At 37.3% G+C, this 17,092-nt stretch overlaps 1 protein-coding gene across 1 annotated transcript in view; it reads left to right on the forward strand.

The window, feature by feature from the left end:
* Positions 1–17,092, forward strand: part of CRPPA (CDP-L-ribitol pyrophosphorylase A) — a 144,897-nt gene that overhangs the window by 22,672 nt on the left and 105,133 nt on the right. Inside the window, exon 3 of the mRNA XM_068405009.1 lies at positions 3,271–3,420. Within this exon, the coding sequence (XP_068261110.1) occupies positions 3,271–3,420 (150 nt within the window). The remainder of the gene's footprint in view (positions 1–3,270; positions 3,421–17,092) is intronic.

Raw genomic sequence — 17,092 nt, forward strand, 5'->3', positions numbered from 1 at the left:
CTCTGTACTCAGTTCTGGGGTAATGTAAAGCAAAACTGTGATTGTTTGGAAAATACCATTTGTTCAATTTTAGGTGCCATGAAGCTTTCAATTACTTGAGAAGTTAACTGGGGGTTTTAAAAAATGATGTGTTTGGATTTATTAGAAATTAGGTCTTCTTGAATCTTCTGGAAGAGCTAGGCCTCAGCAGAGCAGGAGATATGGTTCAGTATTGTCACAAAGATACAGATACAGACATTCATGAATTTTTATTGTGCAATAAACCAGATGTCAAGGAAACAATGTGTTTCAGAGCTCTTTTAAGAATACAATTTTGAGTATTTCAATTTTATTTAGAATTGCAATTTGTTTTTTTTGTTCCTCAGAGTGCGTGTTTCACTTGTGAGATTTGGTTATGCAAGTCACATTGTATTCTTTTGGCTTGTTTTATGCTTAAAATGTAACATGAAATGATAGTTAAAAACTGTAATAAAACATTGGATCAGCCTAAGAAATCCTCTTTTGCTAACTGGTTTTCTGGAACGGTAACTGTTTCAGGAAAAAAAAAGTTAATAGACTTAACTAATTACAGAAAAGCTGTAGCTAGCATGCTGCTCTGTCTCTTTTCCCATGACCTTCTAATTTTATAATTTTTTTATGTCTGTGTGTGACCAATTAAAATATGACGGCAGAGCAAAATAACATAGTCCAAATGCCCAGCAGCTGGGATATAGAGGTAATAATCCATGTCCAGGCATCACAGGAAATAGAGAGGGAACAAGATGCATATAATTTAGTGTCTCTACTTCTGCTTGTGCACAGCTTTTCACAAAGTATGCCTGTTAAATTTAGTCCTTATTTAATAAGTTGCTCTGTTACTAAAATTATGGTGGTATTTAGTTTTGTCAGTTTGTCTTTTGTATGGCAGAAGTAAAATTGATCCTGCCTAGGACAGAAAGATGGACTAGATAGCTCTCAAGATCCTTTACAGACAGTTCTGTGATTTCATAGTTCTCGCTGATCTTTCTGTACCATGTTTTGCCTTTAGTTGGTAGTGTTTTGCTCCATGTAGCGTTTTATATAGATATCTTTTCCCGTGTATTAGACAGAAAAAGTGCTTTTCAGATTGTGAGAAAGTGGTTCAGATATTTCTCTGTCATACAAATCTTTTGAATCTTTTCTCTCCCTTCTCCCTGCCCCAGTAGCTCATGCGTATCACAAGTCTTTGGGCATGAGAAGTTGATTCACATCACTTGTCCTCATTCTGTAAAAGAATAAACTAAGAAGCTGTATTTTAGAGATCATAAAGCATTCAACATTCTGACTGCATTTGTCTCTGTTTTGTTGTTCATTAGTGTGAAAGGGGGAGGGAAGAAAACTAGTTTTTTCTCTTGAGAAGAAAAAAAATTTGGGCTTACTTTTGATGTCTCATTCTGCCACTGTATGCTTATCTGAGGTCAGAAATCTTGTAAGAATGGACAGGACTCATGTATGAGGGCAGGATTTGCCAACAGAAGATAAATGAAATCAACAGTAACAGTGCTTTTATTTTATGTGATGAGACCTATTTTTTTTCTGTGTCAAAGCTCACTAGACCTCAGAAGATCTGTGACTGCAGTGAAAAGTGTCAGAACTCACCATTGTGAGTGGTTTTCTAGGTATACTGATTTAAGATGTTGGATAATTCCAAATATTTTGGAACAGCATCAATTATTCTTTATTATTCTTGAGAATAGATAATAAACAGTATAGTGTAAGGATGCTATTCTCAGTGGTTAGCATTGTTAGGGAGCGTGCTTTTTTGCCCTGTGTCTTGATAAGCAATGTTCTGCCATTGCATCCTTGTCTTCATTATTGTATGGACAACTTTTGTCCCGGTTACCTTCAGCTTCATATAAAGTTCATGTGAGCATTTGATAAGTGACTGATGAAGTCTCAGTAGCTTTGTGGTATCAAAATGACTAAAACCAGCTAGGAGAGTTCTCTTTCAAAGATGCCATAGATCTTTAATACTATATATTGGTGAAAAGATCAAATATATATGTTTAGTTGGTTTCAAATCTAAGAAAAACCAAAACTGAAATATATGTGTTTAAATATCTGCTCTGGGGCACAGTGGTGCTGGATATTGAATACTTTCTGATGTATATACTGTGTTCCCAGTGATTTCACTGGTAAATGTGGTTGCTTGGTATTTCACAGGGTGAATTCAACACAGAGGAACAAGCTCAATTTTCTGAAACTTTTCTTGTTACTTCTTTCTGAGCAGTTTAGCCAAATTGAAATATGTGAAAGCAACAGGTGTTGTGGATTGTCAAGACCTCTCAGGTGTGTCTCCTGCTGTTTGATATCTGAATAGACCTAGAACTATCCTCACAGAAACCACTAATATGTATGTAGAAGAAAGTCTGAAAAATGAACACCTCGATGGATTTGCAGTAGATGTTTATGAAGGACTTAAGTTGGTTTTTTTTTTTTTTTTTTTTTTTTGTAAATCACAGAATCACAAAATGTTAGGGATTGGAAGGGACCTCGAAAGATCATCTAGTCTAATCCTCCTGCCGGAGCAGGATTACCTAGATCATGTCACACAGGAACGCGTCCAGGTGGGTTTTGAATGTCTCCAGAGAAGGAGACTCCACAACCTCTCTGGGCAGCCTGTTCCAGTGTTCGGTCACCCTCACTGTAAAGAAGTTTTTCCTCATATTTATGTGGAACCTCCTGTGTTCCAGCTTGCACCTGTTGCCTCTTGTCCTGTCAAGGGATGTCACTGAGAAGAGCCTGGCTCCATCCTCATGACACTTGCACTTTACATATTTATAAACATTAAACTGAGGTCACCCCTCAGTCTCCTCTTCTCCAAGCTAAAGAGACCCAGCTCCCTCAGCCTCTCCTCATAAGGGAGATATTCCACTCCCTTAATCATCTTCGTGGCTCTGCACTGGACTCTCTCTAGCAGTTCCCTGTCCTTCTTGAACTGAGGGGCCCAGAACTGGACACAATATTCCAGATGTGGCCTCACCAGGGCAGACTAGAGGGGGAGAAGAACTTCTCTTGACCTACTAACCAAAACTAAATTGGCCCTCAGCGTGCACTTACACAGTCTTCCATTGCTATATTCATGTAAAAAGTCTCATACAGACTAAGTAGTATGACTTATGCATTCTAAGATATATAAAAGGTAAATAAGTAGAAAATGTATTTTAAAGCTTTTACTTTTTTTGACCGCAGTTATCTGATATACGTTAACATTAATAACACTTAGGCCTCTCTTTGTGTTTTGTTCCACAGGCAGCAGGAGCAATTCGTCCCCTAGTTTCTACTGTTATTGCCTCTGCTGCAGATGGCTGTTTAGACCACTCATTGGAACGTGCCAGGTACAGAGCGAGTGAAATGCCTCAGGCTTTCTTATTTGATATAATCTATGAAGCATACCAACAGGTAAGACTTTGAGACTTTCTAAGACTTTTTTCCATTTACTTTAGTTAAAAAAAACATAACTTTATTTCTCCTCTTTCAAAAATAGAGATTCAGCATCTGTTTCAGATCATATACTGTATGCATGTTACTCTTCTGTAGTCTTTTGATGAAAATGCTTTATCATTCTAATCTTTTCAAGTTTTTAGATTATCAAACTGCCAAATGCAAGAGGGGAATGAGGGGTCCAAACTGTTGGAAAGACAGATTTGCTTTAGTTTTTATTGTGCATTAAATAGATTACTTAAATGAGTTATTGTGTTTCAAGTTAGGTATGTATTAAGTATGTATTGTTGACTGAGAGTATCAGAGTTTTGGATGCACAGTGTAATAATGACGTATAATCATATGATGGGATATAGGCTGTTCTAAAATATCGGGATAATATTAACTTGATACATCTAGGTAAATAAGTGTTTACTTTGTTTCATATTGTGTATGTGTATTGTACATAATTTGATTAGTGGCTGAAAATACTATTTACATAGTCTCTGTTGTAATCCTCCATTTTTTTCCTAATATATTGGTTTAACATCATCTTTAAGAAAATAAAAATTGTGGGTAGTGTATTAAATCCTGACTGTTTTGCCTTTATCCCTCTTGATGACTGCTTTCATTTACCCCACCCTGCATTCACTGTTTTTCACAGTAACTGGAGAGTTTACAGGAAACTCTCCAGGCTTTCGTCTCAGCATTCTATTTCCTTTTCATTCATCACCTTGTGGAATTTGCGTGTCCTCCAGGTATCTTCCAGACTGACTGGAAGCAGAGCATTTCTTCATTTGTCACTTGGAAGGAATTATTTTTCACTCCAGTAATGCTGACAGTCGTGCTTCCCATCAGTCTTTCGTTTCTAGGGTAAACAAGTCCTAATTACTGATATGCACCTTCAGAGAGTATATAGCTTAGAAGTCACCACCAACAAAACAAATGTGTGGACAGGCAATGAAGAAGAAACATTTGCTTAATTGATCAGTAATTGTTTTACTTAAAAATGTTGGCACGAATTCCATGTCATACCCTTTATGCTTGATACTTGAAGCTGTTCTTAGAAGCTGAAGATGAAGGGTTGTCCAAGATGAAGAGCTGCTCAAGTGATTGGTTGGACTAGCTTCAACCTTTTTCCTTCTGATGGGAAGCAGGGGGTTGTTCTTGGTGTATATGATAACACACAGCTGATACTTCTAAGTGAGACTCTAGCTTGAATGTAGTGGGCATACTTTTGATAAAGGCAGCATATACGTGCATAGAACATATCTCAAGAGACAAGAGCCACTGTTGGTTATACAACTGTTTCTTTCTTGTTGATATGTCTCTTTTGGCAAATTGCATGTTTATATGTTGTTTCTCAAAAAAACCCTCCAAAAACAACCCCCTTTTTTTTCCTACTGTGTTTGCTCCTAGTTTGCAGATACAGTAGAGCTGGCAAATACATAAAAAGCTTTTGCCCTAAATGCCTTGCTCAAAAGGCAACTATATTTGCAGTCCCTATGCTCCTCTGCATAGTGTTCTCTTCTCACATATGCATTCCATCAGTTGTCTTTTTTGTATCCCTGCTCTTTCAAGAACAAGCCACCAAAGTTGTTAGCAAGCAACCACGGCTATGGTTTCTTGTCCCCAGTTCCCTTAACACTGGCTAAAATCTCTTCATTTAAATGCTCTGTGCCTTGGAGCTCTGTGAAGGATAACACTTCCCTAAACCTCTCAACTCATATTGTTTGCTAATTATTTATGTTTCAATGGTGCCTAGCTGTCCAAGTCAAGGATTAAGACCCTATTGTTCTGGGAACTGTACAAACAAAAAAAGATAGATAATCGTTGTCCTGAAAAACTGAGTCAAGCTACTGTAGGACTGATTTTTGTAAGAATGGATGCAGCTTATGAAGCTTCTTAAATATTAACATACCCATCATTAGTTCCCACAACAGCCTGATGAAGTAGGTAAGTATCATTGTACACATGAACAAAAAAAGATAAAATAATTTTGTTACTTATGTTGCAATTCATTCCCAAAGCTGGGAATGGAATTCATTTTGTCTGACTTGACATGGGATCATGATCCTACTCCTGTGCGTTTTATACAGTTGTGACCTTTATGCAACAACAGTGTGGGGAAAAACAAGTCAAACATGCATTCCTTAGAAAGAAACTGTCCATTTGAATTATTGCTTCAAATAACCCAGGCTTTTAGTTACATTGTGGATAATGTGGAATACTGCTTTTAAACTCCGTCTTCATTTAAATGCATCATCTGATGTGAGTAGGCAGATTTACAGAGTTCACTTCCTGATGTGTTCTTTTTCATGAATGTGAGATCTCTGAGTATCTTGACCACTAAGTTACAACATTCAATTAAAGATCAGTTCTCTTATCCTTACAGGTTTGCCATCTATGGTCTTTATTGCTCTTCTTGTCTGGTACCAATCTGGGCAGAGCAGACTAGTGCTCCTTCTCCTCTTATTGCTGTTTTGAATGTATTTAGAACTAGAAAGGACTAAGCTATTAACACTATTGAAATATGTAAAAATACTTTTGTATGGTCTTTATTGAGTTAAAGTAATTTCCTTAGAAAACTTTTTCCATTTCTTCCTTGACTAAAAAATGATGGGGAAAAATACATGCTTTGTACATAAAATTAATTGAAGTAGATACAACATATGCCAAAGATGGGTTTACAATATTATCTTAAAATACATGTATACTACAGTGAATTCCCTTTACATTTGGTGCCAAAAATCCAGCACAGATTTTAAGGACATTGAGCCAGGTTATATGCATGCATTTTATTGTGATGCATCATTTTATTGTGATGCATCTAATCATGGATCCCCCGAACATAAAGAAGGACATGGACCTATTGGAGGAAGTCCAGAGGAGGGCCACAAAGATGATCAGAGGGCTGGAGCACCTCTCCTATGAAGACAGGCTGAGAGAGTTGGGGCTCTTCAGCCTGGAGAAGAGAAGGCTCCAGGGAGACCTTATAGCAGCCTTCCAGTACGTGAAGGGGGCCTACAGGAAAGCGGGAGAGGGACTTTTTACAAGGGCATGTAGTGATAGGATGAGGGGTAATGGTTTTAAACTGAGAGAGGGAAGATTTAGATTAGATATTAGGAAGAAATTCTTTAGTGTGAGGGTGGTGAGACACTGAACAGGTTGCCCAGAGAAGCTGTGGATGCCCCCTCTCTGGAAGTGTTTAAGGCCAGATTGGATGGGGCTTTGAGCACCCTGGTCTAGTGGAAAGGTGTCCCTGCCCATGGCAGGGGGGTTGGAACTAGATGATCTTTAAGGTCCCTTCCAACCCAAACCGTTCTATGATTCATTTTTGTGTGCTGGATCTCAATTTAATTTTCACTATTACCTCTTCTCGGTTGTCTAGAACATACATATTCCAAACAGGTCTTCTTTGTTCAGATATATGTTGCTTTCTGATTTAACTGTGACGATGTTAAGATTTCTGACAGCATAACTATTAACTTCTTGGCTTTATAGTAGTGCTGTTGAAACCTTTTAAATTCCGTTGCTCAAAAATTGCATGCACTTTGTTGTCTTTGTAATGACTTTGGGAGCTCATTAAAACAACCATTCTTCATCACTTGCATATCTGATATTTAAGACCGCTTTAACAGGGCTTTTCAAAGGTTAAAACCCAGTATTTTATTTTCTTAATGTGATTTTACTGGCTTTGGGGTTTCCTTATTACAACCACTTTGTCAAAAAAAAGAAAAAATGTTGGACTGGAAGTGACATCAAATTTGAGTCTGTTTGGTCAGTTACCCAGAAATGGGGTTAAGTATTCCATCCATTACCACTGAAGTGTGCTATGAAGTAATTTCCGTTGTGTTTCTAATTTTTACTCATGTTGTGTGAGAGAATTGGGTTCTGGGAGAAGGTGTGCATTATATTCTTTTCAAAAGGGTTTCTTGTTACCACTAGTCACATCTCCTTTTGCTAGGTGTATTAACTTGAAATCTTTTGTTCTTTGGGGCAGTCCTCCTCTCACAATTCCATAATGTTTCTTGATCCTGATGGGGAAATTATTTCATCTTTCTACTCTGCTATTGTAAGGTAGCCAAGAACTTCTACCTGCAATCTAGGGTTGGTTGGTTCGTTTGTTTATTTTTAATCCCCCGAGAAGTGAATAAATCTGAAATGGAAGAGCAATCCAAAAAATGGTGGTGAGGTACTGGATACTGTTAGGTCATCTGATGGTTTATTTTGAATAATTTTTTTTAACCATACTGAAACAGTAGTATTTATGAAAATATATCCTTAAAAACAATCTCAGACTTTTTCAGTTAGTGTCAATTTTAACGTCAATTAGTGGTGGAAGCAGATTTTTTTGATATGTCTGTGCATATGCTTTAGAGGAAAAAAAAAAAATTACATTCAGATGTCCCATATTTTTCTTTGTTATTGGGGGAGTGCCAGCAGTTTGAGAACCATTGTTGTTTCTTGGTGAAAGAAGAATTGGGAGTACTTTGTGTCTGCCTTTTTGTGATGCAGCAGGTAAGTGGAGGTGCAACAGGGAAGGGAGAGCTTTTCAGTATTCTTCTACCTCAAACGTTAATTGCTCCAATAAAGCAAGATCAGAGGACCACTGTTCAGGAAATAGCTACTCCTTCCACTCCAGAATAGTGATACCGATTTTAACATTTTTATAAAGTTTCTGTTACATTGTTATACATTTTACTTTTAACTTAGGGTACCTCTTGGCTCCTGTATTGAACATTACGTAAGCCAGACTGAAAACATTTAAAGTCAATATTGAAATTAAGCAACTGTTCAGAGCACACAACAGCCAGTGGAGCTAAAATGGGGTTTTGATCTTAAAAGGCCTCACTACTATCTAATGTGTCATTAGATAGAGCACTTAGCTATAATAAATGAATAGGCATAATGAGATTTTGGCAGATACAGGGACCTACCCCTACATGTAACGCTCCTGAATGCTTTCTATTGCAAGTCTCTATGTTCTGTTGGTTATATGAAGCAAGGGAAAACAGCTGTTTACTTCTATTTCAGTGAAATATTCTGATGCCTCCACTTTGTAGTAGGACCTTGGAATTTGGTGTTGGGATGGTCCCAAGGTGAGAAAAGGATTAATTATACAGGCATCCTTACATATGCCTGTGAGTGTTACTGTGTCACTCATCATATACATTCCTTCTCACCTCATATTCTTATGAAATACAGCACTGCTTTCATGCCCTTCAATTTGTTAAATTTATAAAAGTTACAAATTTATAAAAGTTATAGCTTTTATTTAAGTGATGGATGCTTGATGCAAGGTGGACAAGTGACAGATGCAAACAACTGCAAGGGGAGAAAGACCTATATTTATAATGTGGTATCTCACAGGCAGGAGGCTTTGCCTTAGCCAGGGTTTTCCTTGGGATGTTGGGTAAAAGGCCATGTAAATGTGTTAAGGGGATAAATGTAATGTCGCATCAGTGCTCTTGGTTCTGGTATGTCCTAATTTGTGAGTTCTTGTTTCCTGCGCAATGTAGTGAACCATACAACTAACCTTGCGTAAATATTATAGTGGACAAGTTAAACTTTTAAAAATAAAAAATGCAAATCTCTAATAACTAGTAAAACCTCTGGAAAAGTTTAAAATTGCAGAACCCATTGTTTACTTCAATTCTAACCTACCTGGGACAAAACCAGCCAGTTGTTTTGTTTTTTTGTTTGTTTGTTTGGTGTTTTTTTTGTTTGTTTGTTTTTGTGTGTGTGTTTTGTTTTGTTTTTTTTAAGGTTAATAAGAATTAAATTTCTGATCTTTGGAAACGCATGTTTCTTTTCTATTCTTGTCAGCCCTAAGGGAAATCAGAAAAGTTTAAATCTTAATTGAAAATCTACCCTTTCCAAATATAGCAAATAGAGGATAAATTCCTTAGACCAGACCTGTTCATTTTTGCCTAAGGTAGTTTCATGTTTCTGTTCAGCCTTTTAAATTAAATAGGAGCAAATGCAAAGTATGGTCCTGTAAGCCTGGGAGGAGAAGGGTGGAGGGGAGACTTCACTTAGCAAAAGTCAATTGTTCCCTTGGAGCAGTGTCTTTCAAGGAATTAGAGTATCAGGAAGTCAGGAAGACGACTACCTTTTCCCTTTAATCAGAGTAGGCTGAGACTAATTTCTGTAATACCTGTTTCTGACATTGTGAAATGCACAGAGATCTCAGAGATCTTTTGTCTTTAACACAGAACATCTTGTGTCATGTGACGTTTGTGTACAAAGTAACACAACCACAATATACAAAGGCTGAAATACCCAAACTTAACAAAGCATTGTGTATTTGAAATGTATCTGCCAAAGTAAGGAAGGTAGCAGGAACAATTAAAAAGCTTCACCTTTCCTGTTCTGGCAAAGAAACAACTGAAAACAGAAGCAGAAGAGGAGTGGTATGTAGAAGATCCTGGCTAGCTTCTATGTCAGAGATGTAAACAAAAAGCCTAGGGAAGATGATGTGATGGTTAGAGAGTTGTCAGCATGAATGCTGGGGATACAACAGAATTGCTCGCCAATGTGACCAGTCTGGTGAAGCCAAGGAGCCTGTAAGAGGGAAGAGCTACACACAGCTGAAGAAAGGGTGGGACATGTTGGAAGGCTATTCTGCAGGAATCCTTCACGTGTGGATGGCATGGCAAAGTCCGATCACTCTTTAAAGATAGAGTGATAGGTTTATAACAATCTTAATATTAGATACACATTTTTTTTTTCAATAATCTTTAATACGTTGTTTTACAGGTAGTCTCAAGATCCTCTGTACCTGGAAAATTTATCACAAAAGCTACACCCTTTTTTTTTGAGGTGTTTGTATTGCATGTGTAGTTAGTTTAATCATCTGTTGATAGTAGACCTTTTGTAGCTTATGGAAGTTTTATTTAGCTAATCAGAACAATGAAGCTGAAATAAAAAAAAAATAAAAAAACATAGGAATAGGAAGCACGAATATTCATTGAAGGAGGATGAGCTTCAACATGTTTAGAGATGTTTCTCTGATGCATGTCTATAACCTCCATACAGATATCCACATGGAACAGACTGACCTTAGGGATTCTGTAGAAACTATGTAGAGATTAGTACTTTTTGGGACTACGCTGAATTAATACATCTGTTCATAGCCAACATTACCCACTTTTGGATAATAAGCGATCCCATTTACTTATGGGAGGTTACAGCATCTGCCTTCATAGGAGGGAGCTGCTATATATAAGCATAGTAATGACAAGATACAAAATAATAGTGTGTCAGGGAGAATCCTGCAAATACTTTGATGCTAAATTCTGGGAGGCAGATGTTCTTCCACTCCCCCAAAAAAATCATTACAAGATGTCCCCAGACGGGGTTGAGATGAGGAGAAGAGATGCTCTGCAAACTGTCCAACCCAGTCCCCAGTAGAAGAAAAGGAAGTCCCAAAATTTTTCTCATCTAACAAACCCCTGAGAATGTTCAGGGAAGATTTTTGCCAGAGTAAGAAAGGAAGTTGGCTGTTGTTAGGCCCATTGTAGAAGTACTTGCTCAAAGTATTGTCTTTTCTGTATGTAAATAATAGGGAGGGTATTCCATGTGGATTTTGTAAACTTCTAAAGTGCTTTTTGAAAGGGCACAACATTACTGGGATTCTTCTTCAAACGTGTGAAGCATTTGAGTATTCTCTTTCAAAGGGAAGTGGAGTCAGCTGTAGCTGTTCAGTAATGTTTTGGCATAGGTCAGGCAAGTCCTTCGAGGCAGAATGTCTAGACTGATTTGGGGATTTTCCTGTGGGTTCATTCTTTGTTAAAGAAATCAATGTCTGTCAAATTAACGTTGCCAGGAGCAACAGGCGATTAAATGAAGAGTAGTGGACAAATTGTTGACCAAAATCTTGGCAACCTTGGGAGCAAGGGTCAGATTCAGAAAAAGGACTGAAGGGTCAAAAAGTAAGTGGGGCAGAATTTAGGCATTTAAATCTAATGCTGGAATTCTGAAAAAAACCCCACTGCTCACCTCTCTCGTAAGACTAAAGATATCTGAATCTTCAAGGCACCTCAGCTTTTTTTTTTCAACGTTCACCAAATATGAAACTTTGGGTATGCCAAGGCGTCTAAGCTGTGGCAAGGCTTAACAGCTTAATACTTATCTCATGTAAACATTCACTTGGAGAAAAAAGTGTTTTGTCTTATGCTATTCAATCATGAATTGGTGATATGGGTCAGAGCTGCTTGTTTTTGTAGTGTAAACGCACTAAAAAAGAGATCACCATTGTTTTTAACGTATGACAAAAAGTAGGTAAGATACATGGATTTTATCATAAGCTGTAGTGGGTTGTTTCTTGGCCTTCGTCTTTTTAAAAAAAAGAATCAGACATCTTTTATTAAGTGTATTATGTTGTAAAGATGATCAGTTTACCTCATTCTTCTTCCAATGTATTTTGTAGTTTCTATATGCTCTGTGTGTGTGTACGGAGATCCACTTCCTTTTCCACCATTCCCAGCTTTGGTCACCCACTTTGCTTTTGTATTTTGTAGTTATATGTTCAGGTCTTCTAAATACATGCCATGTAACATCATTGTTGTGTTTTTCCTAATTCTGCATTCCAGTTTGTATCTATAGGTTTTCTTCCTTTTCATCAACTGTATTCTGAAATACTGAATCAAGAGGTGATTTGTGAATTAGACAAGAGCTAACTAAAATAATAGTAATCTACTACTTGTATGAGGACAGAACTACAAGCCAATGCTGCTCTTTGTATGGTGTCCTAAAGGCAGCATACTTCCATCTGCCTATGAAATAGGTAATTACAGTTTTAGTGTAACTACCTACTTGATTGGTCCAAGTCAAGCTACTTGGCTGAATAGTAAAGTAGCATGGATTATTTCAGTTTGTTGAAATTCTTACTCCAGTTCCTTTCATGGTATAATAATAGAGATTTTAATTATTGTATAATAGTATCAAGATGGGGAATATCTGTGAGTTTTTCCATGTGCAACCTAAGCGTATGAAATAACCTAGCAAATGAAGCCTTTCTGCTGATTTGTCTGTGAGTCATTATGATTTTAGATCTAATTGTTTGACAAGGAAATCTGTGTAGCTCCTAAAAGTTGAAAGAAAACCTAGTATCTCATTTCTCCTTATATTAGAAGTTTTTACTTTATTAGCAGCAGCCTTTCATTGTTGTCATCCATTTCAGCTTGGATTTTATCTCTGGTTTTAGTCCCATTTAAAAAAATGTTTGTTCCAAAGTAGAACCTGAGTTCTGTTCCATTTCAGTTCTGCTGAAAATTGGTAATTTTTTGGTTTTGGTGCAAAATTGCAATGAAGCTAATTTTTTAATAATGTAGTTTTGCAGAGGATTTTGATTTGTCTTTCTCCATTCATCTTCAGGCTGACTCATAGACTGTTGCTTAAACACAGGGTTGTCAACCTCACCTAAATGAATATCCTATGTTGTACAGTTTTCAGGTTGTGATTCTGAGATGTTTTCCAAAGAAATTTTACAGTTACTTCATCTGGCATCTTTTTACCCTAGCAACTTTGTCCTGCGATTTAGAGGAATAAATATTTTTTTCCCCCTTTCCTATTCTTAAAACCTACCTGATTCTACAGCATTATTTCTGGGATAGATATACTTAATGAATTTTATCAGTAATGATTTCATTTATTCAAAACCTGAAACTAGATTGGTGGTCTGTTGAGAAAACTATGCTAGTTTAGATAGCTCTGTACTTGATTAGTTCTTTGGCGCAATGGTAGAGTCAGGATATTGTATGAATCCCCACCTTTCCCTAATTAATTTCTGCCACAGGAATGTTTGGAGAGATTCTAATGCCTTGCATAAGAAAAAAATAAAAAGTTTTTTGCTAATGGGATAATTACTTCCATTTTATGTCACTTTTCATCCTGTAGGATCTCAAAGCACTTCATGAATTCACATGTTAGCTCTTGGAACTGTTTGGTGCAGTGGTGCAAAGCTGCCACACCCTGGGTGCAGTCTGGCATCTCTGTAACAATGAAAAGGCGTTTTGTCTTCAGATATAATTAGGTGGGTGTATGTTAGGGAGAGACACTGCAATTATTCAAGTTGGAAGTTAGACTGGATTGTGAGAGTATTGCTGTGTTATTGGATTTACCCTGGTAAGTGTACTGTGTCCACAAGAATCACCCGTTTGGCACAGGCTCAGCAAATGCTGAATAGTGAGCGAGAATCACTGTATCCAGCATATGGGAGACCACCCATCTAAATTGTCATCTGCTGCTTGTTTTGAGAGAGCAAAGAAGAAAACAAGGTAGTGACGCTAGAGCTTTTAATCTCTGAGCTACTGACAGTTTAGTGTATTTAAAGGCAAGGAAAAGGACCATTTATGATCTTGCATAATTTCAGGAGGTGATTCTCTTAAGTAAATTGTTTCAAGAGTGAATAATCATATCTGTTCAAAAAAGTTTAAAAATAAAACATTAATTTTAACTTGGCCTGAATTTGGCTCACCTCTGCTTCTAAGCCTGATTAAATTCTCTATTGGTTGCTTAATTTTAGAACTTGATATATTTAGAAATCTCTTTACTGGAAGAATGTAAACAATCACTTCTTTACATTTTCTTAGAATAACCTAAATAATCTGTAGTTTTCTACACTGGGACAAGAATTTCTGTCTTTGTCTTGTCCACATAACTCTTTTCCAAGTATTTTTCCAATTTGCAAGATAATTTTTAAAGTGTAAAGAATGAATCCGAACACAGTATTTTGACTGCTACTGTTGTTGCATAGAATATTAACATTTTCTTATCTCTTCTTGATGTTGTAACTAAAATATGACTTAAAAAAGCGGAAATTTTGTATGAGTCTGAAATTCTGTGTTTAACTGCATGATCAAAATGACTCCTGTGTCCTTTTCTGATATCAGAAAAATCTATACTGTCTCATGGTTATTCAGGACCTGTTTTATGAGGTCAATTTGATATTTCATGTTCATAGCAGTACCATTGTTTATTCTCGCCTAGTTTGTATTCTCATTTTCATTATGCTAGTTTGTGTGGACTTTGTTGAAGTAACATTAGGAATAAGTTTACTGGTGTGGCACAAAGAGAGAAAGACTGAGGGAAAGACTGAGGTTTGACTTTTGGTGATCTGTTATTGTTTCAGGATTGTGTGTGTAAACTGGGACTTTACCAGCAGTGATATTCATCCCAGTTGCCAGTCATAGGGACACAATGCATGCCGGGTCCTGGCTGCTGGGGCACCTTTTGTCCGCATTGCAAATGATGTGCTTTATCAGGTGCCCTTGCATATGACTTTCACCTTGATCCAACCAGAATGGACATGACTCTGAGCTCTCCAGCAGCACAGTCAAGTGCATTTTGTATGATTCTGAGTAGGGATGCAAGACAGACTTGCACCAAAAAGAACCTTTCCTGCACACTAAGTTGGTAATGTAGACACAACTCTTGACATTTTTTGTTTGTGCCTACTGGTACCCTTCTTTCCTCAGCAAGGCACTTCCAGTTATTCTTTATTAAGTTTTTATTCCTTAATAGCAAAGCTGCACTTTGTCCCCCTCTCTCTACAGGTTGATCATTATTTGTCTAGCAGAGCATAGCAGACTTCATATTCTGGAAGGACTGAATTATGGATTACTCTGGGTACGCAGGGGTTAGGACTCTCCATCTAATTTTCAAACAGAACTAGGATTTTTCAAAATGATAGTATTAGTGTTTTTATGATTTTGGTGTAAAGTTGGGCACATGTACCTCTTTTACAGGATGATTGGTTTGTTTGGACCTCTCCTTTTGCAGAGACAGAAGCAGTAGCAAACAGAATAAGATTAAGACTTAGAGTAGGCTTTAATCATAGAATCATTTTGGTTGGAAAGGACCTTCAAGATCATCAAGTCCAACTATTAACCTAACACTACCAAGTGCACCACTAAACCATCCCTAAGCGCCACATCTACATGTCTTTTAAATACCTCCAGGGATGGTGACTCAGCCACTTCCCTGGACAGCCTGTTTGGATGCTTGACAACCCTTTCGGTGAAGAAATTTTTCTCAATATCCAATGTAAACCTCTCCTGGCGCAACTTGAGGCAATAACAAAAGCTGCAAAATTTTGTTTTTTAATTATTTTTAAAATTAAAAAAAAAAAAAAAAATTAGCCTGGAGAAGAGGAGGCTCAGAGGTGACCTTATTGCAGTCTAAAACTACCTGAAGGGAGGTTGTAGTGAAGTGGGAGTCGGCCTCTTCTCCCAGGCAACTAGCGATAGGACAAGAGGACATAGCCTCAAGCTTCCCCAAGGGAGGTTCAGGTTGGACATTAGGAAGAATTTCTTTTCAGAAAGGGTTATTAGACATTGGAATGGGCTGCCCAGGGAGGTGGTGGAGTCACCATCTCTGGATGTGTTTAAGACTGGACATGGCACTTAATGCCATGGTCTAGTTGACAGGATGGTGTCAGGGCAACGGTTGGACTCGATGATCCCAGAGGTCTCTTCCAACCTGGTTGATTCTGTGAAACACTATCATAATAATCTTGTAGGCTATCTGCCATAAGGCATGGATTTAAGAACATAAAAGATAGCTCTTACGCCTTCTCAAAAGAGTTTAAAAACTGGATCTTTGTTTCTTTTATCCAGAGTCTCACTTAAGGATGCTGGGGCTAGGATCTAGTCTTGTGATTATGCTTCAGCTTCTGTTTCATTTTGAGGTCAGAGCTAGAAAATGACAGTCAATAAAATGTATATCTTTTCTAATTGTCTACTTACCTTATTCCAGTGTTTTTGTTGTAGTGATTCCTTGATGAATGTAGATCAAAGTAAATGACGTTTTTTTCTTAGCAGTTTTGATAGAATGGGACACTGAAAACAAGGGTTTTTCAGTTTAGCTCATTAGTCCTAGATCCTATCTTTTGGTCACAGAATCATGTGTGATCTGTTACTTACAAGAAAGTTGAAGGAACCTGTCCAAAATGGACAGAAATATCCACATAAAAATTTTGTTCCTAAATCTTACAGAATGATTTTGTTTAATTTATGCTCAGAACTGCAAACTTTGATATAAATATTTGTTCTCTGCATCCATATGCATTTCTGGATCCCACTGAGTTTCTGCTTTTACATATTTTGACAGTGAGTTTTTCAAGCAAATTTATGTTTAAAGAAAACAAAAGAGCAGAGTTATCCCCACCCTTGGCTAGCAGCTAAAACTTTAAACAGTGACAGGGAAAGCAAATTTCATGCTGCCCACACTGTGTGTTCATGCTCTGCATTCTTGCTTATGGGACTCCTGTTGCCTAGCAGCAAGTTACAGTGAACAGTGCAAAAGTGTAGAGTGAACAGTAATTGTCAGCCTCAATATAAAGAGAGATTATAAACTGCTTTCAAAGAAGACTAATAGGAAGAAAATGCATAGCTGGTTTGACTTGGGAGCTCATATGCCTACAGCAGGAGTCTAGAACATGGTTGCTGGTGATGGCAATGTGGACTGTGTTCATTGACCCAGGACATTTATTCCAGAAGGGGAAGAAGCAAAATTACTTGTTCATTTGTAACTTTTACTGTTAAAAAGGTACTTGAAAGCATTACTTGTTTTTAACCCTTGTCTAAATAATATTTTAAACCTTTAATTGCACATTTTATTCAATTTCATAGAGTCATAGAATCAT

The sequence above is a fragment of the Nyctibius grandis genome, chromosome 7, assembly GCF_013368605.1.
Source record: "Nyctibius grandis isolate bNycGra1 chromosome 7, bNycGra1.pri, whole genome shotgun sequence".
Lineage (NCBI taxonomy): Eukaryota > Metazoa > Chordata > Aves > Nyctibiiformes > Nyctibiidae > Nyctibius > Nyctibius grandis.